The sequence below is a fragment of the Ahaetulla prasina genome, chromosome 2 (genome assembly GCF_028640845.1).
Source record: "Ahaetulla prasina isolate Xishuangbanna chromosome 2, ASM2864084v1, whole genome shotgun sequence".
Taxonomy (NCBI): Eukaryota; Metazoa; Chordata; class Lepidosauria; order Squamata; family Colubridae; genus Ahaetulla; species Ahaetulla prasina.
The window spans coordinates 301732281-301759341 of record NC_080540.1 but is presented as its reverse complement, the minus strand read 5'-3'; the positions used below and the strand labels follow the sequence as shown (position 1 = coordinate 301759341).

The 27061-nt window shown below is 47.8% G+C and overlaps 1 protein-coding gene across 1 annotated transcript in view; it reads right to left on the bottom strand.

Moving 5' to 3' along the window:
- Window positions 1-27061, bottom strand: part of DNAI1 (dynein axonemal intermediate chain 1) — a 185016-nt gene that overhangs the window by 97308 nt on the left and 60647 nt on the right. The window contains exons 8-11 of the mRNA XM_058171975.1: window positions 26997-27056; window positions 24093-24227; window positions 11526-11610; window positions 2876-2993 (exon numbers count right to left, since the gene is read on the bottom strand). Of these exons, the coding sequence (XP_058027958.1) occupies window positions 2876-2993; window positions 11526-11610; window positions 24093-24227; window positions 26997-27056 (398 nt within the window). The remainder of the gene's footprint in view (window positions 1-2875; window positions 2994-11525; window positions 11611-24092; window positions 24228-26996; window positions 27057-27061) is intronic.

Below are 27061 nucleotides of genomic sequence, written 5' to 3'. Positions count from 1 at the left end.
TTCTTTTTTTAAAGTTTTTTTAAAAAGTTTTGAAGAGTCTTTGGTGGCTCTCTGAGCTTCATTGTTCCCTTACAGATGTTTCATAACCCAAACTTATTTATTTATTTTGTCACACAGTATATATAAGCACAAGCATGAAATAACTATACAATATATAAGCATATATATAAGTATGAGTATGTAATAACTATATTAATTGGATATAATGAAAGGAAACAATAGGACAGGAATGGTAGGCACGTTGGTGCTCTTATGCATGCCCCTTACTGCACGCCCTCTTAGGAATGGGGTGAGGTCAATAGTAGATAGTCTTTGGTTGAAGCTTTGGGGATTTTGGGAAGAGACTACAGATTCAGGTAGTGTATTCCAAGCATTAACAACTCTGTTACTGAAGTCATATTTTCTGCAATCAAGATTGGAGCGGTTAACATTAAGCTTAAATCTATTGTGTGCTCGTATATTGTTGCAATTGAAGCTGAAGCAGTCTTTGACAGGAAGGACATTGTAATAGATGATTCTATGAGTTAAACTCAGGTCATGTCGAAGGCGGCGTAGTTCTAAATTTTCTAAACCCAGGATTTCAAGTCTGGTGGCATAAGGTATTTTGTTGTATTCAGAGGAGTGGAGAACTCTTCTTGTAAAATATTTCTGGACACATTCAATTGTATTGATGTCAGAAATGTGGTATGGGTTCCAGACAGTCGAGCTGTATTCAAGAATTGGTCTAGCAAATGTTTTATATGCTCCAGTTAGTAGTGTAGTGTTTTTGGAGAAGCAGCTACGGAAGATTAGGTTTACAACTCTTAAGGCCTTTTTTGCGATGTAGTTACAGTGGGCTTTGGCACTTAGATTACTTGATATGAAAACTCCAAGATCGTTAACAGGGTGGGGGTCATCAGTAAGGTAATGTACATCAAGCTTGTACTTGTACTTGTACTTAGGACTAGCACTGATGATGTGACATAGTTGGGTGGTTAAATGTCTGCAAGAAAACAACCAAGCTCAGAGAGCATCAAAGACCCTTCATTTCAACCCACAGTCCTCCTCTTCCTCCTCTTCTTCTTCCTCCCATCTCCATCCTCCTCCTCTCCACAATCCCCTCTCCCTTCTAGCACTGATGATGTTACCTAGTTGGGTCATGAAATATCTCTAAGAAAACTACCAAGCTCAGAGAGCATCAAAAACCTTTCATTTCAACCCACAGTCGTCCTCTTCCACCTCCTCCTCCTCCTCTCCATAAACCCCTCTCCTTTCTAGCATTGATAACGTTACCTAGTTGGGTCATGAAACATCTGCAAGGAAACCACCAAGCTCAGAGAGCACCAAGGACGCCTCATTTCAACTCTGAGCTACAAAGACTTCTGCAAAGACTTCTGCAAAGCTTTTGACTCAGTAGTACACGATAAACTTCTCCTAAAACTAATATCCTATGGCATCTCAGGACCCCTCCACAAATGGATATCTGCTTTTCTGTCTAACAGACAACAAGTGGTCAAAATTGGCAATGCTTTATCGAATCCTGTTCCTGTCAAGAGTGGCGTTCCTCAAGGCAGCGTCCTTGGACCAACACTCTTTATACTATACATTAATGATCTTTGTGACCATATCTCAAGTAATTGTGTTCTCTTTGCTGATGATGTCAAACTATTTAACACCACCGACAATACATCTACCATTCAAAAAGACCTCGATCATCTAACCGCTTGGTCTAAAACTTGGCAACTCCAAATCTCAACCAGCAAATGCTCAGTCTTACATATAGGAAAAAAGAACCCAAAAACTAAGTACATACTAGATGGACATTACCTTACAGATGACCCCCATCCCATTAAAGACCTTGGAGTTTTCATGTCAAATGATCTAAGTGCCAAAGCCCACTGCAACTACATAGCAAAAAAAGCTCTAAGAGTTGTAAACCTAATTTTGCGTAGCTTCTTTTCCAAAAACACCACACTACTAACCAGAGCATATAAAACATTTGCTAGACCAATTCTAGAATACAGCTCGCCTGTTTGGAACCCTCACCACATCTCTGACATCAATACAATTGAAAGTGTCCAGAAATATTTTACAAGAAGAGTTCTCCATTCCTCTGAAAACAATAAAATACCTTATCCCACCAGACTTGAAATCCTAGGCTTAGAAAACTTGGAACTCCGTCGCCTTCGATAAGACCTAAGCTTAACTCACAGAATCATCTATTGTAATGTCCTTCCTGTTAAAGACTACTTCAGCTTTAATTGCAATAATACTAGAGCAACTAATAGATTTAAACTTAATGTCAACCGCTTTAATCTAGATTGCAGAAAATATGACTTCTGTAACAGAATCATCAGTGCTTGGAATACTTTACCTGACTCTGTGGTCTCTTCCCATAATCCTAAAAGTTTTATCCAAAAACTTTCTACTATTGACCTCACCCCATTCCTAAGAGGTCTGTAAGGGGCGTGCATAAGAGCACCAGCATGCCTACCGTTCCTGTCCTATTGTTTTTCTTTTCTTCTTCCTATATATATGCTTATACCTCCTTATATTTACCCATATATGTGTTTATTTACTATATAATCTTTTTGTACGATACCTACATATATTGTTGTGACAAAATAAAATAAATAAATAAATAAATAAAATAAATATTTCTCCTTTTTTTCCTCTCCACCCCCCTGCCCCCGAAAATAAAATACAAAGTAAACGAAGATAACAAAAGAAAAACTATAAACGTGGCACAAGAAAAAAGAAAAAAAAAAGGATATAACAAATACAACGTCAACACTAAACTTTTTCTATTTCTCATTTCCATTGCTCAATCCTCAAGTTAAGCAGCGTGGATTTTCAAAGAGCGCCTCTCCCTTATACCTGCAGAGAAGGCACTCACCAGGAGAGGGCAGTGACGGCCAGCCGCTTGGCTTTGTCGTACTGAAACTTCCAGAGTGGCAGCAGCGTCCCCATGTTATCTCGGTATTCATCGGAGGCATCTTCGAAATACTTGAAATCTAGCAAAAGCAAAAACCGTTTTTAAATCTGCATTAGCAAATTCTTGCACAAGCTAAGTTTCGGGGACTAAGATGTGCCAAAGGGGCGTGCATAAGAGCACAAACGTGCCTACCGTTCCTGTCCTAATGTTCCCTTTCATTATATCCAATTAATATAGTTATTACATACTTATGCTTATATATATGCTTATATATCGTATAGTTATTTCATGCTTATGCTTATATATACTGTTGTGACAAATAAATAAATAAATAAATAAAATTATGATTGCACAACTTCAATAAACGAATGACACAGGGCAGTGATTCTCAGCCTTGGTTAGTTGAAGAAAGGTGGACTTCAACTCCCAGAATTCTGGGAGTTGAAGTCCAGCTATCTTCCATGGTCCAAAGTTGAGAAGCACTGTACAGGGTTTTCTGCTTGAGCAGGGGGGTTGGACTAGAAGACCTCTAAGGTCCCTTCTGTTGTATTGTTAATTAATCAGTGGAATAACTTGGCTCCAGAGGTTGTAGGTGCGCCATCGCTGGAGGCCTTTAAGAACAGATTTGTCAGCCGTTCATCCAGAATGGTCTAGGGTCTCCTGCTTGAGCAGGGGCTTGGACTAAAAGACCTCCAAGGTCCGTTCCAACTCCATTATTCTGTTATTGTGTTACCTCCAATTTAGCACTGTCTTTGCTGGCACCACCCAGCTAAGTGTTCTCAGTAACAATTTCTTTTTTTCCAACTTTGCATTCTTACAATCACAGCACTAGGCAAGATGTTAGAACTCTTGGTTCCCACGGGCTTTGAGTCACGTCAAAAGTAGATTGCTAGATTTATATACCGCTTTACAGCCCTCTCTAAGCGGTTTACAGAGTCAGCTTCTTGCCCCCAACAATCTGGGTCCTCGTTTTACTGACCATGGAAGGAGGGAAGGCTGAGTCAATCTTGAGCCGTTCAGGATCGAACTACTGGCAGTGGGCAGAATTAGCCTGCAATACTGCCTTCTAACCACTGTGCCACAATGGCGGAAGGAAGGAAGGAAGGAAGGAAGGAAGGAAGGAAGGAAGGAAGGAAGGAAGGAAGGAAGGAAGGAAGGAATAGCAATAGCACTTATATATCGCTTTACAGTGCTTTTACAGCCCTCTCTAAGCAGCTTACAGAGTCAGCCTCTTGCCCCCAACAATCCTGGTCCTCCTTTTACCGACCTCAGAAGGAGGGAAGGCTGAGTCAACCTTGAGCCGGTCAGGATCAAACTGCTGGCAGTTGGCAGAATTAGCCTGCAATATCGCATTCTCGCCACTCTTGACTGTTTCTCTTTTTAAACTACACAGTTTCCTGCTTGAGGAGAGGGTTGGACTAGAAGATCTCCCAAGCCCCTTCCAACTCTGTTATTCTAATAATTAAGTGAGTCACATCCAATTTTACATCCTCTTTTTCGCCACGGCTGTTACGCAAATTCTTGCAGTGGCTAAGCGAGTCATGCGGTCGTTAAGCAAATCTGGATTCTGCCCCCTCCCTCCCTACTGAATTTGCTTGTCAGAAGCCAGCTGGAAAAGAGGCAAATGGCATTTCCATGATCTCGGGGTGCGGCAGCCATCATAAATGTATGTTGCCAAGCCCGTGAATTTGTGGGGATGTTTGGTCGTAAGTGCGAGAACCAGTTGTAAGTCACTTTTTTCAGGGCCGTTTTAACTCTAGAGCGGTCACTAAATGAATGGTTGTAAGTCAAGGAAACACTTGCATTTTTTTCCTTCCGTTACTTCTGTCCAGGGTTAGGATGCTGCTTAAAATGTTTAATGTTTTTAAGTTGCAATCCTCTTTGAAGGCTCTCTGGGAGATTAAAAGACTTTGAACGAATATAGAGGTAGTTCTTGACTTAAGACCAGTTGCTTAACGGCCGTTCGTAGTTATGGCGGTCCTCTCAAAAGCTATTTACGACCTGGTCCCTGCAAAGCCCCAGCGGTCGTTCACCCTTACGACCAAACGCAGGGACTGGAAATGGAAGCAAGGGCTCATCGGAGCCAAGGAAGGAAGCGAGAAGAAGCGAAAGTCTGTAGAGATTCTCTGTCATCCAGGTCATGGTTGTCTCAAAGGTTCTTGTTCCAAGAGGCAACTGGACTTTCTGGTTTTTCTTTGAAGGCGTTTTGCTTCTCATCCAAGGAGCTTCCTCAGCTCTGACTGGATGGTGATGGGAAATGGAAGTGTTGTGACCCAGGTTCCTGGACCCAGACTCCTGGACTCGGATGATTCAGAAAATGAGGGAGAAGACCTGGCAAGCCCTGCTTCTCTTGAGCCCTCTCCCTCCCTGGCACCCACTCAAAGGGAGGAGGAGGGGCCGGCAAGGCCTGATTCTCCCGGGCCTTCTTCTGATTTGGCAACGCCCCAAGAACAGTTTTGGAGTGACGCAAGATTACGAAGACTTGATCGCGCGCAGCAGCGGAAGAGTTGGGACAAAGCCAAGTCATAATTGTCATGCAGTGACATCTGCAGAGACTATAAATAGGAGGCGGACTTCCTGGTTTTTGTCTTGGACAAAGCAATGAATTTGGCGCGAGCTAACTGTTTCATGGAGGAAGAATATATTCGTGAGTAATTCTGGCCTTATCTATAATTTCCTCGTTATCTCCAGAAACTTGGCAGGCCCGTGGGTAGACGTGGCCAGGACATGTATCTATGTAAATAAAAGGAAAAAAGGAAGGCCTCTGACGGACTCTTTGCTGGGAGTATTGGGGAAGGAAACAGAACATTTTGTCCAAGACCTGACTAAAACATCTTCCACCAAAGATGGATCAGCAGCAGGTACAGCAGCAGTTAGAGCAGCTACAAGCGGCTAATCAACAGCTCCAGCAGCAAGTGGCTCACTTGGCAGGCCAACTTGCTGCCAGGAATGTGCCTGCAGCCCCCATCCTCCCACCTCCTCCTCGCCGCAAGTGCCCGATAACCGTGCGGATAAGTTTTCTGGGCAGCCTGAGATGTTCCCGACCTTCTTGGGACAATGCCAGCTCTACATGGCTATGAGGCCAGAGGATTTCCCAGACGACCGGGCTAAGGTGGCCTTCGTAATTAACCTTCTTTCCGGCTCCGCTGCTCCATGGGCCACGCCTCTTGCTCCAGGACAGCCCCTGCTGGCGGACCAACAGCGTTTTGGCAGCACCTCGCACCATGTATGAGGACCCGTTCGAATGCTGACGGCAACCAGGCGCCTTAAGGAACTCCGTCAAGGAAACGCCCCTGCAGGAGTACATCGCCCAATTTCGTCTTTTGTGCCAGGACTCTGACTGGAATGATGCAGCGCTGGTGGACGCGTTCCAGGAGGGACTCTCAGAGGAATTGCAAGACGAGCTGGCCCGCGTGGGCGCGCGGACCTCGACAACTTGGTGCCCTTTGTCTCCGCCTCGATGCCCGTCTGCAACGGCGACCGTCCCGTCGCACCCCGGGACCCTCCGTCGACATCTGCACCCCACTTCCTGCACCACCAGCACCGAGGGGCGCCCCCCGTTTTGTAACCGCTGCGGAAGAGCCCATGGAGTTGGGAGCGGCCAGACCTCGCCTAACAGCCCAGGAGCGGAACCGGAGGCGCCAAGGGGGATTGTGCCTGTACTGTGGGGAGCCCGGCCACTTCGCCGCTTCTTGCCCCAGAAAGCGGTGGGGCACGACGCCGTCCCCGAATCACAGCGTGACCAATCGGAAGCGGAGCAGGCCCGACCTCAGGAAACCCTAGGTCGGGCACGTACTAAGCCCCCACTGGACGTTGCGGAAGTAGACTCTGGGCCCCCTCGGCATCTGATTCTGGACACACGGATATGGTTGGGGAACCAGTCGGACGGGCTCCAGGCGCATGCGCCGATGGACTCAGGGGCCACAACAAACTTTATGGACCAGGCCTTTGTGACCCAGTTTGCGGTCCCGTGGTTCCGTGGACCCTCCGATGCGGGTAGAGACAATTGATGGGCGAGAACTAGTGTCCGGCCCCATTAAATTTGCCACCCAGCCTTTACGCCTGGCTATTGGGGACCATGAGGAGGCGAGCCAGTTTTATGTCACAGCGGACCTTCATTTTCCCTTGGTCCTTGGGTTGGCCTGGCGGACCCACGATCCTCAGGTGGCCTGGTCGCGAACGCCATCTCTTTCCCGAGTCTGCAGTGCGTCGATCACATCCGCCACACCTGTGCCGGCCAGAACGTCCCCACCGCTGCCATCACCTTGCCTCCTGAGCTGGCGGACTTCGCCGGCGTGTTCAGCGAGAAGGAGGCGGACCGACTACCCGCATCGGCCCCACGATTGCCCGTGGACCTTCTGCCCAACGCACCACTGCCTGTGGGACGCCTGTATTCCATGTCGGAGCCCGAGTTGGCCGCCTCAGGGACTTCCTGGCCCGAGGGTTCATCCGCCTTCAAAGTCCCTCTCGGCCCCGGTCCTCTTTGTGAAGAAGAAGACAGGGACTTGCGCCTATGCTGTGATTACCGCTAAACGCCATTACGGTGCGGAATCGCTACCCCTGCCGCTCATCCCGAGCTACTGGAAAGGTTGCGGAGGCCACGATCTTCACCAAGCTCGATCTCCGGGGCCTACAACCTGGTGCGGATACGAAGGAGACGAATGGAAGACGGCATTCGCACCGATACGGACACTACGAATACACTGTCATGCCATTTGGGTTGACCAATGCTCCCGCCGTTTTCCAGCACTTCATGAACGACGTGTTCCGAGACATGTTGGATCGGTTCCTGGTTATCTACCTCGACGACATCCTGATTTACTCCCGGTCCAGGGAAAGCCACCTTCGACACGACAGTCTGGTTCTGCAACGCTATGGAGCAACAACTCAATGCGAAGCTGGAGAAATGCGTCTTCTTCCGGACTTCCATAGAATATCATCTCGCCCGAGGGCATAGCCATGGACCCATGTAAAGTAGAAGCTTTGTGTAGCTGGGAAGCCCCTCGTCGGGCGAAGGATGTTCAGCGCCTACTGGGCTTCGCCAACTACTACGGACCTTCATCCCGGCTTCGCCACACTGACAGCTCCACTTACCCAGCTCCTCAGGAAGAAGGTTGCATTCGGTGGGGTCCCCGCAGCAAGAAGCATTCACAGCCCTCAAGAAAGCCTTCGCCACGGAACCCGTCCTGAGGCATCCCGACCCGCTCCGGCCTTTTGTGGTGGAAACGGACGCGTCAATGTGGCTCTGGGAGCGGTGCTGCTACAGGCTCCGGCGAATGGCGGCACACTTTTCCCTGCGCTTACTACCCCGGAAACTCAACCTTCCGAGCGCAACTACACTATCTGGGAAAAGAGTTGCTGGCTATCAAGGCTGCATTCGAGGCTTGGCGACACCATCTGGAGGGCCCGACATCAGGTGGAGGTCGAGCGGACCATCGGAATCTCGAGCACCTCACCACAGCTCGGAAGTTGAACCAGCGGCAGATCCGTGGTCGTTGTTTTGCCCGGTTCAACTTCCGCGTGACCTACATTCCCAGCGGTCACAACCGGAGGGCGGATGCCCTGTCCCGCAAGCCAGAGTACCTCTGCGCCAAGGACCCCTTCCTCCACGGACAGTGCTGCGGCAGAAGCCTTGGCCGCAGCACGGGAGCCAGTGGACTTGCGGGCCCAGGTGCGAGGCGCAGCGCCAGGACGCCTGGTTGCAGCAAAGGAGAGCGGAGGTGGGCCCCACGTCTCCTTGGACCTTGGAGGAGGACTTACTCAAGTTTGGGCGATTATATGTGCCCACAGGACCACTCCGAGCCCTCGTCATGACCCAGTGCCACGACAACCCTGCAGCAGGACATTTTGGGTTCTTCAAGACCCTCCACCTGGTGACACGGACCTTTGGTGGCCCAGTGCGGCATGATATACATGCCTACGTGACATCCTGCGTACCGTGCCGGCAAGCCAAGACCGCCACGGGGCCCCTCCCGGCCTCCTCCAACCCTTGCCGACACCCGACAGACCCTGGGGGGCGATCTCTATGGATTTCCTGACAGACCTGCCGCCGTCCTCTGGGTTCACCACGGTGCTGGTGGTGGTGGACATGGTCACCAAGATGGCACACTTCATCCCATGCCGCGGACTGCCCACAGCCGCAAAACGCCCGCCTCTTTCTGCAGCACATCTTCCGCCTCCATGGTCTACCGGACAGGGTGGTTTCGGACCGCTGGAGTTCAGTTCACAGCCCGCTTCTGGAAGAGCCTGATGGCTGCGTTGGAGGTGCAGGTATGTCTGTCGTCTTCGCACCATCCGGAGACCGACGGGGGTACAGAGAAGGTCATCGGTATACTGGAACAGTATCTCCGTTGCTTCATCAACCAGCAACAGGACAACTGGGCCGACTACCTGTCCCTGGCGGAGTTTGCTTTTAACAACTCTCAGCACACCTCTACTCAGATGACCCGTTCTTTGCCAATGTGGGGTACCATCCGCGCTCTTCCTCTGGCACCACCGGACTCTCCTGTTCCCGAACGCAGACCTTCCTGACGGAATTGCATGCGGTCCAACAGTTGGTACGCCAGCAGCTGAATCGGGCAAAGGAGGACTACAACGGTCCGCCGACCGCTCCCGACGGGCAACGCCCGCTGGCAGTTGGAGACCGGTGTGGCTCTCCACCAAACACCTCCCGTCCGACCGCCCGGTAAAGAAGTTGGACCACCGATTCATCGGCCCGTTCCCTGTCGAGGCAGTGATCAACCCGGTAGCCTACCGACTGTCCCTGCCACGATCCATGCGGATCCACCCCGTTTTCACCGGTCCCTTCTGGTTCCTGAGGCCACACCGAGTCCCCTTCGGTGCCCAACAGCACCCGTCACTGTCGCTGAGGACGGGTCGGAGGAATACGAAGTCCACAGCGTACGAGACTCTCGCTGGCTAAAGGGTCGTTTCCAATATTTGATCGCGTGGAAGGGATACGGGACTGATTTCTCCTGGGTAGATGCCTCCGACGTTCATGCCCCTGACCTGGTGCAGGCCTTCCATGAGCAGAACCCAGCCCGACCGCATCCCGATCGTCAGCCCCGGGGGAAGGGCCCTGCGGTGAGGGATAGTGTTGTGACCCAGGTTCCTGGACCCAGACTCCTGGACTTGGATGATTCAGAAAATGAGGAGAAGACCTGGCAAGCCCTGCTTCTCTTGAGCCCTCTCCTCCTGGCACCCACTCAAAGGGAGGAGGAGGAGGCCGGCAAGGCCTGATTCTCCCGGCCTTCTTCTGATTTGGCAACGCCCCAAGAACAGTTTTGGAGTGACGCAAGATTACGAAGACTTGATCGGCGTGCGCAGCAGCGGAAGAGTTGGGACAAAGCCAAGTCATAATTGTCATGCAGTGACATCTGCAGAGACTATAAATAGGAGGCGGGACTTCCTGGTTTTTTGTCTTGGACAAAGCAATGAATTTGGCGCGAGCTAACTGTTTCATGGAGGGAAGAATATATTCGTGAGTAATTCTGGCCTTATCTATAATCTCCTCGTTATCTCCAGAAACTTGGCAGGCCCGTGGGTAGACGTTGCCAGGACATGTATCTATGTAAATAAAAGGAAAAAAAGGAAGGCCTCTGACGGACTCTTTGCTGGGAGTATTGGGGGAAGGGAAACAGAACAGGAAGGATTTATACTCCTTGCAGACAGCTGGTCATTTGCATCCTTTTAGAGGGTCGTTGAGGCCACTTGGAGGTTTATCTGTGTCCTCAGGCTCACCTGAGTGGTGCAAACGGTTCCTGCAGTCTGCAATTTTTATCTGGAAATCCATTCCTCCTCCCACACCATTCCAAGGGTCTTCATCCCAAATTGTATAGCTAAAAATCTATAGAGATTCTCAATCCTCCAGGTCTTAGTTGTCCCAAAGGGGCTTTTTCAGGAGGCAACTGGACTTTCTGGTTTTTTCTTTTGAAGATGTTTTGCTTCTCATCCAAGAAGCTTCTTCAGCTCTGGCTGGATGGTGGGGAATGGAAGGATTTATACTCCTTGCAGACAGCTGGTCATTTGCATCCTTTTTAGAGAGTCCTTGAGGCCACTTGGAGGTTGTCTGTGTCCTCAGGGTCCCCTGAATTTAGGAAGTGGTTGTTTTTGTTCATACATGCATGGCACAACATAGGAGAACAAGCCCACCAGGACTAGATTCAGCACTTCCACCTGCATTTAAAAGACACCAGCCACTCTTTTGAAGACGGCAGAGTCCAAATTTTGGATGGAGGGGATCGCTGGTTTGAGAAGAGGGGTCAAAGAGGCCATCCGTGTCAAAACTGAACAGCCCTCCCTCAACTGAGGGGGAGGGGTACAACCTCATCTGTCTCCAGTCTACAATACAGTCCTTTCAGCAGTTCCAGGAAGGCTCCACGTCCATTTGAACTAAACCTCCAAGTGGCCTCAACGGCTCTCTAAAAGGATACAAATGACCAGCTGTCAGCAAGGAATCTAAATCCTTCCCTTTCCCACCATCCAGTCAGAGCTGAAGAAGCTTCTGGGATGAGAAGCGAAACGTCTTCAGAGAAAGAGAAGGAAGTCCAGTTATCTCTGGACCAGCGCACCACTTTCAGGCAGCGTCCCAGCCGGCCTTCTGGGTCCTCACCTTGAGCGATGTCATCAAAGGTATTCTGGTTGACCATCCGCTCCACGATCTTCACCGCCTTGGCCACTTTGTTGATGTCGTCGCTCTGTTGAAAAAAAGGCAACGGGAAGATTCAAGAGCAAAGCAAAGCAAGGAGGCCCTGCGAGGACTTCTACTTCGTGCGCTCCCAACGCGCCATTCGGCTGCCTTGGAGTGGCGGGATCTCTGGTTAGGATGGAGGGAGGGTAACATCTTCAGGGCTAGAAGGGAGGAGGAGGAGGAGGAGGAGGAGGAGGAGGACTGTGGGGTTTTTGGTGCTCTCTGAGTTTGATGGTTTTCATTCAGATGTTTAATTACCCAACTAGGTAACACCATGCATACCAGAAGAAAGGGGTTGTGTGGAGGGGAAGAAGGGAGGAAGAGGAGGAGGAGGAGAGTGACTATGGGGTTCTTGATGCTCTCTGAGCTTGGCTGTTTTCTTGCAGATGTTTTATTACCCAACTAGGTAACATCATCAGTGCTAGAAGGGAATAGTGCTTGCAGAGAGGAAGAGAAGGAGGAGGAAGAGGAGGAGGAGGAGGAGGAAAATGACAACTTGGTGGTCTCTGAGCTGGTTTTTTTCCTTGTAGACCTTTCATGACCCAACTAGGGAACATCATCAGTCGAGTCATGAAATACCTGCAAGAAAACCACCAAGCTCAGTGAGCACCAAAGACCACAAAAGTTGTTTTTTTTAAAAAATAATAATAATAGGTTTGCAAAGATTGCCAGTTCAAATTTCGGCCTATAATCCTAAACCTCCACTCTAGGGAAGCTTGCAAGTTTCCTTCTGCAACCCACCTCCGCACAGCCTCAAAAGTCTTCTGCTTGATGCAAGATCATATCCCCCTGGCTTGATCAGAAGGCCCTAATCCTGCACTTAACGTTTCAGGGCTGCGTATGCGAATTACGCACCACCGAGCCTGTGGAGATCGTTCCACAGCAAGAATCTCTCAGTCGGAATCAGCGTGGTTTTGATTGCACTCCTCGCCACCCCAAGCACCGGTTTATCTTGCATCTTTTTGAAGCAAAACATCATAAAAATTAATATGCCCATTTCCCGCCCCCCCCACCCTTTTAAGAGTCTTGGGGAATTGACTTTCCCAGCCAAGTTTCCTCACTTGCAAACTCTCAGCCGGGAGGACTGGCTTAGCAACACAGTCATTCTCCCTTTCTGGGGAATTTCCAGTTACATTATTTTCTACAGCTGCATTAATGGAAGCCTTTGACATGAGGCGCCGTATCTTGTTCGTGGGAAAGAAACATTCTTGCCCGATTGCGATAGTCACCTTGAAAAAAACAACTCCCGTTTATCTTGGAGCTACAGATTGCCTGCCACAAATAATCCTTGTTTTGCAGACTTTTAATTACGGAGAAATAAAATACCGACGCGAGTAATGTTCCCCAGGCGGGATCTTTGCAACGTTGGTATGGAAACCATCCGTTTGCCCAGAACGGATGGGATACAGGCAGAAATCTGGTGGACCGTTTTTGTCCAAACCAATGGAGCAATGCCATAGGGCAGGGGTTATTCCGAAGAATTCCTAAATAGGGATTGGATGGCATGCCTGAATATCTCCAATATCCTATAGACAAAGTTTTGTGTTTTTTTTTTAAAAAATTTCTCCAAAAAAAAGCTACCAGTGAGGGATCCTTGGTGCTCTCTCAGCTTGCTTGTTTTCTTGTAGATGTTTCAGGACTCAACTAGGTCACATCTTCAGTGCTAGGGGTGTTACTTAGTTTGAGTAAAACAAACATTTACAAGAAAAGGAAGAAGGGGGGGGAGGAGGGGAGGAGGTGTCTGCTGTCTGCCTCTGGAGGCTCCGGAATCCATGCATCGCTCCCAGATGGCCCTGGCCCATTTCTGCCTCCGACGCAGAACCCTCGTCTGGGCCTTCCCCTGACTCCAGGACTGACCCATTGTCCTCCCGACCTCCTCACTGTCCAACTCCGCTGCCAGCTCTGCGGGCTGCTGGCGGACCACAACACTATGACTATCATGAAGTAAAGTAAAAGGAAAGGAAAGGAAAGGAAAGGAAAGGAAAGGAAAGGAAAGGAAAGGAAAGGAAAGGAAAGGAAAGGAAAGGAAAGGAAAGGAAAGGAAAGGAAAGGAAAGGAAAGGAAAGGAAAGGAAAGGAAACTCATCAAGGAGAGAAGCAACTTAGAACTAAGGAGAAATTTCCTGACAGTTAGAACAATTAATAAGTGGAACGACTTGCCTGCAGAAGTTGTGAATGCTCCAACACTGGAAATTTTTAAGAAAATGTTGGATAACCATCTGACTGAGATGGTGTAGGGTTCCTGCCTGGGCAGGGGGTTGGACTAGAAGGCCTCCAAGGTCCCTTCCAACTCTGTTGTTGTTATTGTTATTATTATGATTCTTGACCAATGTATCTTTCCTTTTTATGTACACTGAGAGCATATGCACCAAAGACAAATTCCCTGTATGTCCAATCAGACTTGGCCAATAAAGAATTCTAATTCAATGCCAACTGACATGGGAAATATCGACTTTGGTTTTATTGTGTTTATCTCAAATTTATATAGCTGCCCATCCTACCAGAAATATACAGGGAATCCATGGCTTACCACCACAATGGAGCACAAAATTTCCCTGTTGTGGAACAATGCCGTTGTTAAGTAAGATGTGCCCCATTATGACAATCTTTTTGCCACAGTTGTTAAGCGGAGCACTGCAGCTGGTAAGTGAATCATATGGTTGTTAAGTGAATCCGGCTCCCCCTCCCTTAAGTTTGCTTGCTGGAAGCCTGCTGAGAAGGTGACAAAGGGGATCACGTGACTCCGGGACCCTGCGACAGTCACAAATATGAACCAGTTGCCCAAATTTTAATCACGTGACCCTGAGGATGCTACAACAGTCGTAAGTGGGAAAAAAAACAACGATCCTAAGTCACTTTTTTCAGTGCGTTGTAACTGTGAGTGGTCACTAAATGAACTGTTGTAAGTCAAGGAGTACCTCTAGTAGGTCTTAAGGCAGGGGTGTCACACTTGATTTCATGGAGGGCCGCATCAGGGTTGCGTTTGGCCTCAGAAGGCCAGGAGTGGGCGTGACACAGGACCGTCAGGGACACCTGTGGTGGCCAAGTGTTAAGGCAGGACTTCCCTGAGACCCTCCCTCACTCTCATTATAATCTCCTTCCTTCCTTCCTTCCTTCCTTCCTTCCTTCCTTCCTTCCTTCCTTCCTTCCTTCCTTCCTTCCTTCCTTCCTTCCTTCCCTTTCCTTTCCTTTCCTTTCCTTTCTTCCTTCCCTCCCTCCCTCCCTCCCTCTCTCCATGTTTCCTTCCTTCCATCCATATTTTTCTTCCTTCCTTCCCTCCCTCCCTCCCTCCCTCCCTTTCTCCCTTCATGTTTCTTTCCTTCCATCCATATTTTTCTTCCTTCCTTCCCTCCCTCCCTCCCTCTCTCCCTTCATGTTTCTTTCCTTCCATCCATATTTTTCTTCCTTCCTTCCCTCCCTCTCTTCCGATACCAGGACTAAAACCTTCAGTCAATGTAAAAAGGGAGAGGACTGGGAATGCCTTGATGAGTTCATTGCATTGGTTCTGCTTTATTTAGCTTAGCCATGAAACCACATACACAAACACACACACACATAAAATTGAAGGCCCTCTCCAAACTCAAAAAAAGCTAAACATTTCTTGTGAGAAGCAATGGTGGGATTCAAGTAATTTAACAACCGGTTCTCTGCCCTCATGATTTCTCCCAACAACCACTTTGCCAAACTGCTCAGAAAGTTAACAATTGGTTCTCCCGAAGTGGTGCGAACTGGCTGAATCCCGCCACTGGTGAGAAGGTATTTTACATTTATTTATCTGATTTTATTTTAAGTATAGCACAGTATTTTAACTATATCAGTAACAATTAACCTATTTGCTCCAAAAAGCAAGATGGGTGGTATATAAATTAATTAAATTTCCTTCCTTCCTTTTTTTTTTAAATTTGAATTTATATCCCGCCCTTCTCCAAAGACTCAGGGCGGCTTACACTGTGTTAAGCAATAGTCTTCATCCATTTTATTATATACAAAGTCAACTTTATTGCCCCCAACAATCTGGGTCCTCATTTTACCTACCTTATAAAGGATGGAAGGCTGAGTCAACCTTGGGCCTGTGGGACTTGAACTTGCAGTAATTGCAAGCAGCTGTGTTAATAACAGACAGACTTAGTTTGCTGAGCCACCAGAGGCCCTTCCTTCCTTCCTTCCTTCCTTCCTTCCTTCCTTCCTTCCTTCCTTCCTTCCTTCCTTCCTTCCTTCTTCATCTCCTTTCTTCTTCCTTCCCTTCTTTTTCTTTGTCTTTCCTCTTTCCCTTTCTCCTTTCCTATCCCATCTTGCATGCTCAAATGCAAAAGAGGAAAATTTCTCCTTTATTTTTGCTTTTAGAGCTCCGTTTTCGTGGGCTGTTCCTTTGCTGTTTCCAGACTGGCCCCGTGGGCCAGATCTAAGCATCCTGCAGGGCAGATACGGCCCGCAGGCCTTGAGTTTGACTCTGTCTGTCTTAAGGCGTGTCACCCCGACACACACCCTCCCACGTCTTCCCCAGAATTAGCAGCACAAAACAACAGCCAATGCGCCAATTACAGCCTCCCGGTGGGAATTAATGAAACGTGACGAGAAAGTGTTAATGGAGACCATTTCTGTTTCTTCCTAATGATCTGTTTCTGGCAGGCTCATCTTTCTAAGCCAGTAATAGCATCCCAAGTGCCCAGTCCTCATGAGCACAAAGATTTACCACCGTCAGTTGAGACTCACTTCCCGGTGGGGACTTTCGTTACTGTTAAAGAGGCGTGTTTGCAGACAATCCTCGACTTACGAATCTCAATGGAGCCCCAAATTTCTGCGGCTAAGGGAGACATTGGTTATGCGGAGATTTTGTCCCGTTTTATGACCTTCCTTGCCACATTCATTAAGTGAAATCACTGCGGTGGTTCAGTGAGGAAAACAAGGTTGGGAAACCAATCCGGCTTCCCCCGTGCACTTCGCTTGTCGGAATGTCGCAACAGGGGATCACGTGACCCTGGGATGCTGCGACCGCCATAAATATGAGTCAGCTGCCAAGCGGCCATATTTCAATCACATGACCGCCAGGAATGCCGCAATGGTCTTAAGTGTGAAACATGGCCATAAGTAGCAGCAAGACTACTGTAGGTACAAAAATGGAAGGATGTTTCACTCCCCACCGATGACGAATGGATACAGGAGCTGATGGAGTTGGCAGAAATTTTATTTATTTATTTTATTTTTATTATTTAAATTTATATACCGCCCTATCTCCCAAAGGACTCAGGGCGGTTCACAGGCATATAAAACATCGATACACAAAATTAAAATAATCTTTAAAAAACTTATTCCAATGCCCTATCATTAAAAATAGAAATATAAATATTAAAATCAATTTAAAACCCCTATAAAATTTAAAATCTAAGCCAGTCCTGCACAGATGAATAAATGTGTCTTGAGCTCGCGACGGAAGGTACGAAGGTCCGGAAGTTGACGGAGTCCTGGGGGGAGCTCGTTCCAGAGGGCGGGAGCCCCACAGAGAAGGCCCTTCCTGGGCGCCGCCAGACGACACTGCCTAGCTGACGGCACCCTGAGGAGTCCCTCCTGTGAGAGCGCACGGGTCGGTGAGAGGTATCTGGTCGCAGTAGGCGGTCCCAGATAACCCGGCCCTATGCCATGGAGCGCTTTAAAGGTGGTCACCAAAACCTTGAAGCGCACCCGAAGGCCACAGGTAGCCAGTGCAGCCTGCGCAGGATGGGTGTTATGCGGGAGCCACGAGGGGCTCCATCTATCACCCGCAGCCGCATTCTGGACTAACTGTAGCCTCCGGATGCCCTTCAAGGGGAGCCCCATGTAGAGAGCGTTGCAGTAATCCAGGCGAGACGTCACGAGGGCGTGAGTGACCGTGCATAGGGCCTCCCGGTCCAGAAAGGGGCGCAACTGGCGCACCAGGCGAACCTGGTAGAACGCTCTCCTGGAGACGGCCGTCAAATGATCTTCTAGAGACAGCCGTTCATCCAGGAGGACGCCTAAGTTGCGCACCCTCTCCATCGGGGCCAGTGACTCGCCACCGATGGTCAGCCGCGGATTTAGCTGACTGTACCGGGATGCCGGCATCCACAGCCACTCCGTCTTGGAGGGATTGAGCTTGAGCCTGTTTCTCCCCATCCAGACCCGTACGGCCTCCAGACACCGGGACAGCACTTCGATAGCTTCGTTGGGGTGGTCCGGTGTAGAAAAGTACAGCTGGGTGTCATCCGCATACAGCTGGTACTTCACACCGAAATGGCTAAATTGACTGTTTTGATCAAAGAAAAGAATGTAAGTACTTGTGTGGCTGCGTGGAAACCGCTTCTGGACTTTGTGCTTGAGGTGGGGAAAAAATGAAACTTTTGATTTTGGCTTTTACTGATTAGATTGATTAGTTTTTATAGAAATGGCTAGTTTATGTTATCATGAGCTATACTGCAGGCTACTTCCGCTGGCTGCTGGCCGCCTGCAATTTAGCAGTTCAAATCTTACCAGACTCAAAGTGGACTCAGCTTTCCATCCTTCTGAGGTCATTAAATGAGGAGCCAGGTTATTGGGGTTAATTTGCTGACTCTAAATTGCTTAGAGAGGTCTTGAAAGCACTGTGAAGTGGTATATAAGTCTAAGTGGTATTGCTATTTTCTTTCTTTCCTTCCTTCCTTCCTTCCTTCCTTCCTTCCTTCCTTCCTTCCTTCCTTCCTCCCTTCCTCCCTCCCTCCCTCCCTCCCTTCCTTCATGAGCCATTGTGGCACAGTGGTTAAAATGCGGTATTGCAGGCTAATTCTGCCCACAGCCAGTGGTTCGATCCTGCCTGGCTCAAGGTTAATTCAGCCTTCTCTCCTTCCGAGGTGGGTAAAATGAGGACCCAGACTGTTTGGGGGCAATAGGCTGACTCTGTAAATCGCTTAGAGGGCTGGAAAGCATTGTGAAGTGGTATATGTCTAAGTGGTATTGCTATTTTCCTTCCTTCCTTCCTTCCTTCCTTCCTTCCTTCCTTCCTTCCTTCCTTCCTTCCTTCCTTTTCCTTCCTTCCTTCCTTCCTCCCTCCCTCCCTCCATCCTCCCTCCCTCCTTTCCTTCCTCCCTCTCTCCCTTCCTCCCTTCCTCCCTTCCTTTTCCTTCCTCCCTTCCTCCCTTCCTTCCTCCCTCCCTCCCTTCCTTCCTTCCTCCCTCCCTCCCTCCCTCCCTCCCTCCCTTCCTTTTCCTTCCTTCCATCTTCCCTTCCTTTTCCTTCCTTCCTCCCTCCCTTCCTTTTCCTTCCTTCCATCCTTCCTTCCTTCTTCCCTCCCTCCCTTCATGAACCATTGTGGCGCAGTGGTTAGAATGCTTAAAGAGGGCTATAAAAGCAATATGAAGTGGTATATAAGTGCTATCGCTATTATGGAAAAGTAAAAAGTTGTGGTTCGATGTTAATGTCTTATTTTACTGCAACAGAGGGAGAAGGAAATCAAAGCTTTGTCTAACCCTAACCCTAACGCAACGTGTCTCCGTTTTTCTATTTTGTATTTTATTCTATAATCTAATAAAATTGTTTAAAGATGTGGGGGGGAAATGGCCGCAAGTCTCTTTTTTTCAATTATGTTGTAACTTGGAACAGTCACTAAATGAACTATTGTAAGTGGAGGACTAGCTGTATGGGGGCATATAATTCAGCAGTGAAGTTTCAGGCTTCACACGGATATACAAGGAGCGGCTTCTCTACCCAGCGATGTGAAGAAAAGGAGTGGAGCGAGAGCTTGGGGCTTAATCCATCATTAGGCCCTGCATTGTCGGTCTAATTAAATCAGCAGTCAGATCCTTTTTCCTTGCCATCCATTTTCGTTCCAAAAAAAATCGATTAATAGGCTTAAATCGATCGCCTCTTCCTTGCCACCCAGTGAGTTCCATCAAGGGCAACCATAATGGGGTTTCCTCGCATTTGGTTTAGTGTCCCGCAGGAACTCAGCTAACTCTTGCGCTAATTTTTTCAACAAACCATGGTTAATCTGGTAGTCCTAGCAAGATTACCAGATCCTGTAAGGGCTTTGTTCCTCAGGCCATCCGTCTGGGAAACTCGCAAGGTTCGCTTTTCTCGCCGTGTACATGTATACTTCCGAACTAGACTGTGCTGTTTCTGTGTGTCCTGTGACATATACGTGGGTACATGCATAATTTTGTATTTATTTATTTATTTATTTATTTATTTATTTATTTATTTATTTATTTATTTATTTATTTATTTATTATGTCATGTTCATGTACTCTATCTTGGAGGTAGTGGCCCTTTGAGAGCTGCGTGCGTTGAAATTTCATTTTAATGTATGCTGATTAATTGTTCTGTCCTCCCACTTCAGTCTGGGAGGCACGTGAACTGACTCAATTAGCCGGCAATTTAGTCCATGGCAGCTATCAGCTCTGGCAGCAAACCAGCGATCGTCTGCCAAGGTTTTCTTTATCTTCCTTGATGCCGGCGTGTCAGAAGCTCATTACTGGAGCAACCAAGAAGTCAGGAACAAAGAGCAATCCAAGCCAAATGCTCAGTCAAATTGTTCAGCTCAAGTTTTCTCCAGTCAGTTTGCTTTGTCCGTCACGAAGTAGTGGAGCCGCCCCTCCTGCTTTTATACCCTGTGGGGTGTGGCTCCGTGACTCAGCACTTTCTAGGCCTGCTCCACCCCTGCTTCTGTTGTTCCCGCCTCCCTTGTCTACGAAACCGGGGATCTAACCAGGACTGATTGTCCACAGCTGGGTCTGGAAGCGGTGCCTGGGCGGTGGGGAGATACAGGAGACAGAGGCCTCGTCACCTCCTCTACCTGGCCTGCCTCTGCTCCTGGAGCTGAGCCAGAGAGGCCGGCCCTGCAGAGGGGAACCCTGCCGGCCCTTTCCCCTCACTCTCTGAGTCACTTTCTGGCAGGGGGCCAGGCCCAGGGGGAGGGCTAGAGCCACAACATTAGTGTACATTCAAAGCGACAATAAAGTTATTAATCTGTTCTGTTCTGCTCTAATTCTTATTCTTATTCCTACTCCTTTTTTATATATAAATGATTTTTATTGCATTTTTTCCTTTACATAATTCTTATACATATTCAGCAGACTGTCTCATTTTTATATACTTCGGATCAACATTCCATACTATATATACATTATATACATCCACTATCTAATCCTCAATAATCCTATGTGTATTTCCAATTTTTATTTCTATTATCTGTCCAAGTATACCACTTTTCCCAAACCGCATAAAATTCTGAGTCATCTTTTTCTTTTAGTTCTAGGGTAAGTTTATCCATCTCGGCACAATCATAGATCTTCTGAATAATCAATCTTTCTGGTGGTGTATTGCGTTCCTTCCAATATTGCGCGAACGCAATTCTTGCCACTGTTAGTATGTGTAAAATCAAATACCTTATCTTTCTATCATATTTTGTTTTGAGTATTCCCAGGATAAATCTTTCCGGATTTAGTTCTGATTGACAGTTTGTTATCTCTTGAAGCCATCCTTGCATTTTAGTCCAGTATTTTTTTCGCTTCAGGACATAGCCACCAAGTATGAAAGAAGGTACCTTGATATTGGTTGCATTGCTTAAATTCGAATACCTTTTAGCCAGTCTTGCTGGGGCTAAGTGCCAACGGAAGAACATTCCTATTCCTATTCTATTCCTTTAACTAAGGAACAATTACTCTCTCTATAGGAGGCGGTGGTGAGACCTCTCCTCAAGAAGCCTTCCCTGGACCCAGCTATTTTGGGTAATTACCGTCCAGTCTCCAACCTTCGCTTTGTGGTGAAGGTTGTAGAGAGTGTGGTTGCATGGCAGCTCCCCCGGCACCTGGAGGAAACTGTCTATCTAGACCCGTTCCAGTCCGGCTTCCGACCCGGTTATAGCACGGAGACGGCTTTGGTCGCGTTGGTGGATGACCTCTGGAGGGCCAGGGACAGGGGTTGTTCCTCTGCCTTGGTCCTATTAGATCTCTCAGCGGCCTTCAATACCATCGACCATGGTATCCTGCTGCGCCGGTTGGAGGGATTGGGAGTGGGAGGCACCGTTTATCGGTGGTTCTCCTCCTCTCTGACCGGTGCAGAGCAGTGTTGACAGGGGGCAGAGGTCGTCCTCGAGGCGCCTCACTTGTGGGGTGCCTCAGGGTCGATTCTCTCGCCTACCCTGTTCAACATCTATGTAAACCGCTGGGTGAGGTCATCAGTGGTTTCGGGTGAGTTATCATCTGTACGCTGATGATACTCAGCTGTACTTTTCCACCCGGACCACCCCAACGAAGCGGTCAAGTGCTGTCCCGGTGCCTGGAAGCTGTACGGGTCTGGATGGGGAGAAACAGACTCAAGCTCAATCCTCCAAGACGGAGTGGCTGTGGATGCGGCATCCCGGTACAGTCAGCTGCATCCGCAGCTGACTGTTGGCAGTTAGTGGCCCCAAAGGAGGTGGTTCGCAACTTGGGCGCCCTCCTGGATGGACGGCTGTCTTTGATGAACACCTGGCGGCCGCCGCCAGGAGGGCCTTTACCAAGTTCGCTTGGTTCGCCAGTTCGTCCTTCCTTGACCGGGATGCCTTATGCACGGTCACTCACGCCTGGTTACGTCTAGGCTGGATTATTGCAATGCTCTCTACATGGGGCTGCCCTTGAGGTGCACCCGGAGGCTGCAGTTAGTCCAGAATGCGGCTCTTGAGTAGTAATGGGGCGCTCGTGGCTCCCACGTGACATCGCTGCTCGTAGCTTGCACTGGCTTCCTGTGGTCTTCGGGTGCGCTTCAAGATTTTGGTAACTATCTTTAAAGCGCTCCATGGCTTAGGACCTGGGTACTTACGAGACCGCCTGCTGTTACCCTTTGCCTCCCACCGACCCGTACGCTCTCACAGAGAGGGTCTCCTCAGGGTGCCGTCCGCCAAACAGTGTCGGCTGGCGGCCCCCAGGAGTAGGGCCTTCTCTGTGGGGGCAGTGACGCTCTGGAACGAACTTCCCCCTGGCCTGCATCAAGTGCCTGATTTTCGGACCTTCCGTCGTGAGCTCAAAACATATTTATTTATTAAAGCGGGACTGGCATAATTAGTGTTGAATTTTAATTGGGTATTCTTAATATTTTAAAATTTTTAAATCTAAATTTTAATAATCAGCCTTTAAAATTTGCTCTTTTTAAATGTTGTTTTAAATTGTATATATTTTGTTTTTATTCTGGCTGTACACCGCCCTGAGTCCTTCGGGAGAAAGGCGGTATAAAAATTTAATAAAATAAATAAATAAATAAATATAGGGACGTGGTGGCTCAGGGGCTAGGACGTTGAGCTTGTCAATCAAAAGGTTGGCAGCTCAGCGGTTCGAATCCCTAGTGCTGCCGTGTAACGGGGTGAGCTCCCGTTACTTGTCCCAGCTTCTGCCAACCTAGCAGTTTCGAAAGCACCTAAAAATGCAAGTAGAAAAAATAGGGACCACCTTTGGTGGGAAGGTAACAGCGTTCCGTGCGCCTTTGGCATTGAGTCATGCCGGCCACATGACCACGCAGACGTCTTCGGACAGCGCTGGCTCTTCGGCTTTGAAATGGAGATGAGCACTGCCCCCTAGAGTCGGCAACGACTAGCACGTATGTACAAGAGGAACCTTTACCTTTACCTAATTACTCTCTCACTTGGATCAGCAACGTTTAATTCTAGACCATTGACCAAGCAGTAAACAATAGTCTAATCAAGCAACCAATAACAGTAGCCTGGCTAGGTGGCTCAGTGGCTAAGACTCTGAGCTTGTTGATCAGAGAGGTTGGCAGTTTTACAGTTCGAATCCCTAGTATAGGTCTCTTGCGTGAGCAGGGGGTTGGACTAGATGACCTCCAAGGTCCCCTCCAACTCTGTTACTGTTATTATTAATGTTACTAGCAACACTGACCAAGCCCCTTGTATTTAAACAGAGAGTAAACCCCAGTTCCTTCTAGCAATGATGATGTTCCCTAGTTGGGTCATGAAACATCTGCAAGAAAACAGTCAAGCTCAGAGAGCACCAAGGACTCCTCCTCTTCCTCCTCCTCTCCACAAAAGTAAAAAAAAAAGATTGTGTGCCATAGCTGATCACACACACACCCGCGCACTTACTACATGCCTTCTTTTGGCATGCACTGCGCACATGCACCTCACATTTGGTGCGCAGTGCGCATGCACAGCCAGCAAACCGATAGTAAACCGGTTCAGATTTCACCACTGCATGTGGCCCATCATGTGGCCCAATCAAAGCACCCTCCCAACTGGAGATGCCTTCCAGTCCCACCCCTCCAGGTGCAAGATGTCCTTGACTCTCTGGGAAAGGAATGTTATTATGACTACATATCTCCCCTGCTCTCCCAGTTTCCCACAGTAGTAAATGTGGCAGGCCTGAAGGCCCAATGCAAAGATGGCTTCCAGGCCTTACACAGTCAGAGGGACCAGAAGAGAAAACAGATTAGTTGGCTAATAAAAGGTAGAGATAAGGCCTCCAGAGAGACTGAAATTAAAGCACACTCAACGCAACATGGAAAAAGGCAACAGCACCTGTGATTCCAGAGAGGTTAATTTCCTTCCCATCATCTTGTCTTCTTTCTTGGTCACGGGGGCTTTCTGTTTTTCCTTCTCCTTTGACTTCTCCAGTTTTTGGAGTTCTTCCACATAAACGTCGTAGATGGTCCACTAAGAGGAAGAAATAGCGAGTCAGTCATAAATTCACAGAAATGGAAGATGCTTTTCTTGGTTCAGCTCGTCCAGCTGGCTGGGGAATCCTGGGAGTTGAAGTCCATACCTCTTACAGTACCAAGTTTGGAAAAAAACACGAATTCAGTCCCCATGCAACCTCCTACAAAATGCCAAGCAAGCATAGAAAACAACTCAACCAAAATTAGAGACGTGCCAATTACTGTGGTGCGACTGTACCTGAGTGCAAAGGTTTGCAAAAGTTGAATCCCTACAGGAATCGAAACAGGATGAAGGATAGGAAGAAGTCCAAGCTGAGAGGCCCAAGCAAGAAAGAGCTGCAGCAAACAAGAAAGTGGGTTTAGGAAGGAGGGGAGGAAAAAGCAAAGATGAAAGAAAACTCGGACACTTCCATACTTCCACCACTTACAATACCAGACAACACAGTATCAACAGTGGAGTCCTTCAAATTTCTAGGTTCTACCATATTGCAAGATCTAAAATGGACTTCAAACATCAAAAACATCATTAAAAAAGGACAACAAAGACTGTTCTTTCTGCGCCAACTCAGTAAGCTCAAACTGCCCAAGGAGCTGCTGATTCAATTCTACAGAGGAATTATTGAGTCGGTCATCTGCACCTTTATAACTGTCTGGTCTGGTTCTGCAACCCAACAAGACAGACAGACTTCAGAGGATCATTAGAACTGCAGAAAAAACCATGGCTACCAACCTGCCTTCCATTGAGGATCTGTATACTGCACGAATCAAGAAGAGGGCCGTGAAAATATCGACAGACCCCTCGCACCTTGGACATAAACTGTTTCAACTCCCACCCTCAAAACGACGCTATAGAGCACTGCACACCAGAACAACTAGACACAAGAGCAGTTTTTCCCCGAATGCCATCACTCTGCTAAACAAATAATTCCCTCAACACTGTCAGACTATTTACTAAATCTGCACTACTATTAATCTTCTCATCGTTCCCATCACCCATCTCCTCCCACTTATGACTATGACTGTAACTTTGCTGCTTGTATCCTTATGATTTATATTGATATTGTTTCCTGGTTGCTTATTTGTACCCTATGATTATCATTAAGTATTGTACCTTAGAATTCTTGATGAACATATTTTTTCTTTATGTACACTGAGAGCATATGCACCAAGACAAATTCCTTGTGTGTCCAATCACACTTGGCCAATAAAAAAATTCTATTCTATTCTTTGTGGCGGCAAAGCTCGAGACCTTTTAATGTTGCCTAAGAAAATTTCAGAAGGGCTTATAACTAAGGACAGTGAGAAAGAGCTAAGATCCTGCCAGGCACCAAAAAGAGGAAAAATAATATTAAATAGAACTTCAGTTCCATGGCTGTTACATTACAAAAGCCTTCACACCTTGTTTTTCCCAGCATCTCAAAGTTCAAAATCATTTAACACACTTAACAAGATTCCTAAGTCTGATTTCCGAAAGATTGTCCTTGGCTGCTTGGAACAAATGCAGGAGACCCAAATATTTGTCTAATCTCTTCTCAAAAACCTCCAACAATGGAGCACCCACAACTTCTGGAAGCAAGGCATTGCACTGATTAACAGAATAAGAGTTGGAAGGGACCTTGGAGGTGTTCAAGTCCAGACCTCTGCTCTGGCAGGAGACCCTAAATCATTTTGGACACAGGGCTGTGCAGTCTCTTCTTAAAAACCTCCAGTGATGGATCACGCACAACTTCTGGAGGCAAACTGGTTAATTGTTCTTACTGTTTGGAAATTTCTCCTTAGTTCTAGTTGCTTTTCTCCTTGATTAGTTTCCATCGGTTGCTTCTTGTCTGGCCTTCAGGTGCTTTGGAGAGTACTGTATTTTTCGGAGTATAAGACGCAGCTTAGTTTTTGGGGAGGAAAATAGGAAAAAAAAATCTGGTATTCATCTGGCTAGAGTCCTCACTCTGGTCAGCTTCAGCACATTAGTTTGCTGGTTTTGAGCACACGCGTGCGCTTTTTATCCCCTGCTTGGGGATAAAAAACAGCTTCTAAAGCACAGCTGATCTTTGGAGAGAGAAGCAATGAGAAAAGCAGGCAAAGCACGGAAGATCGCTTCACTCGCTAGCGCCTCGTTAGGGCTGAAAAAAACTTCACAGCTGAGAGTTGGAGGGAGCAGGCAGGAAGATCACTTCACTGAAGATCACTTCCAGCAAAGCAGGAAGATCACTTCACTGAAAAAAAGCTTAGCGTGCAGATCACTTCACTCACTAGCGCCTCGTTAAGGCTGAAAAAAAGCTTAGAAAAAGCTACATTCAGAGTATAAGACGCACTCAAATTTCAGCCACTTTTAGGAGGGAAAAAGGTGCGTCTTATACTCCGAAAAATACGGTAGTTTGACCCCCTTTTCTTTGTGGCAGCCCCTGAGATATCAGAAAACTGCTATCATGTCACCTCCCAGTCCTTCTTTTCATTAAACTAGACATATCCAGTTCCTGCAACCGTTCTTCATATGTTTTAGCCTCCAGTCCCCTAATCATCTTTGTTGCTCTTCTCTGCACTCTTTCTAGAGTCTCAACATCTTTTTTACATCGTGGCGACCAAAACTGGATGCAATATTCCAAGTGTGGCCTTACCAAGGCCTTATAAAGCGGTATTAACACTTCACGGGATCTTGATTCTATCCCGCTGTCAATGCAATCTAGGATTGTACTATATCCCTCTCTTGACAGAAGCTGGACTGTAAGCACAGGTGCCCTGGCAGACCCACAACACAGAAAGGAGCAGTTACCTGGTTAGCGGTGTCCGAGAAAGTTGCTCTTGGTGGGGGCTCCATCTGGCAGGCCCTGTCCTGAA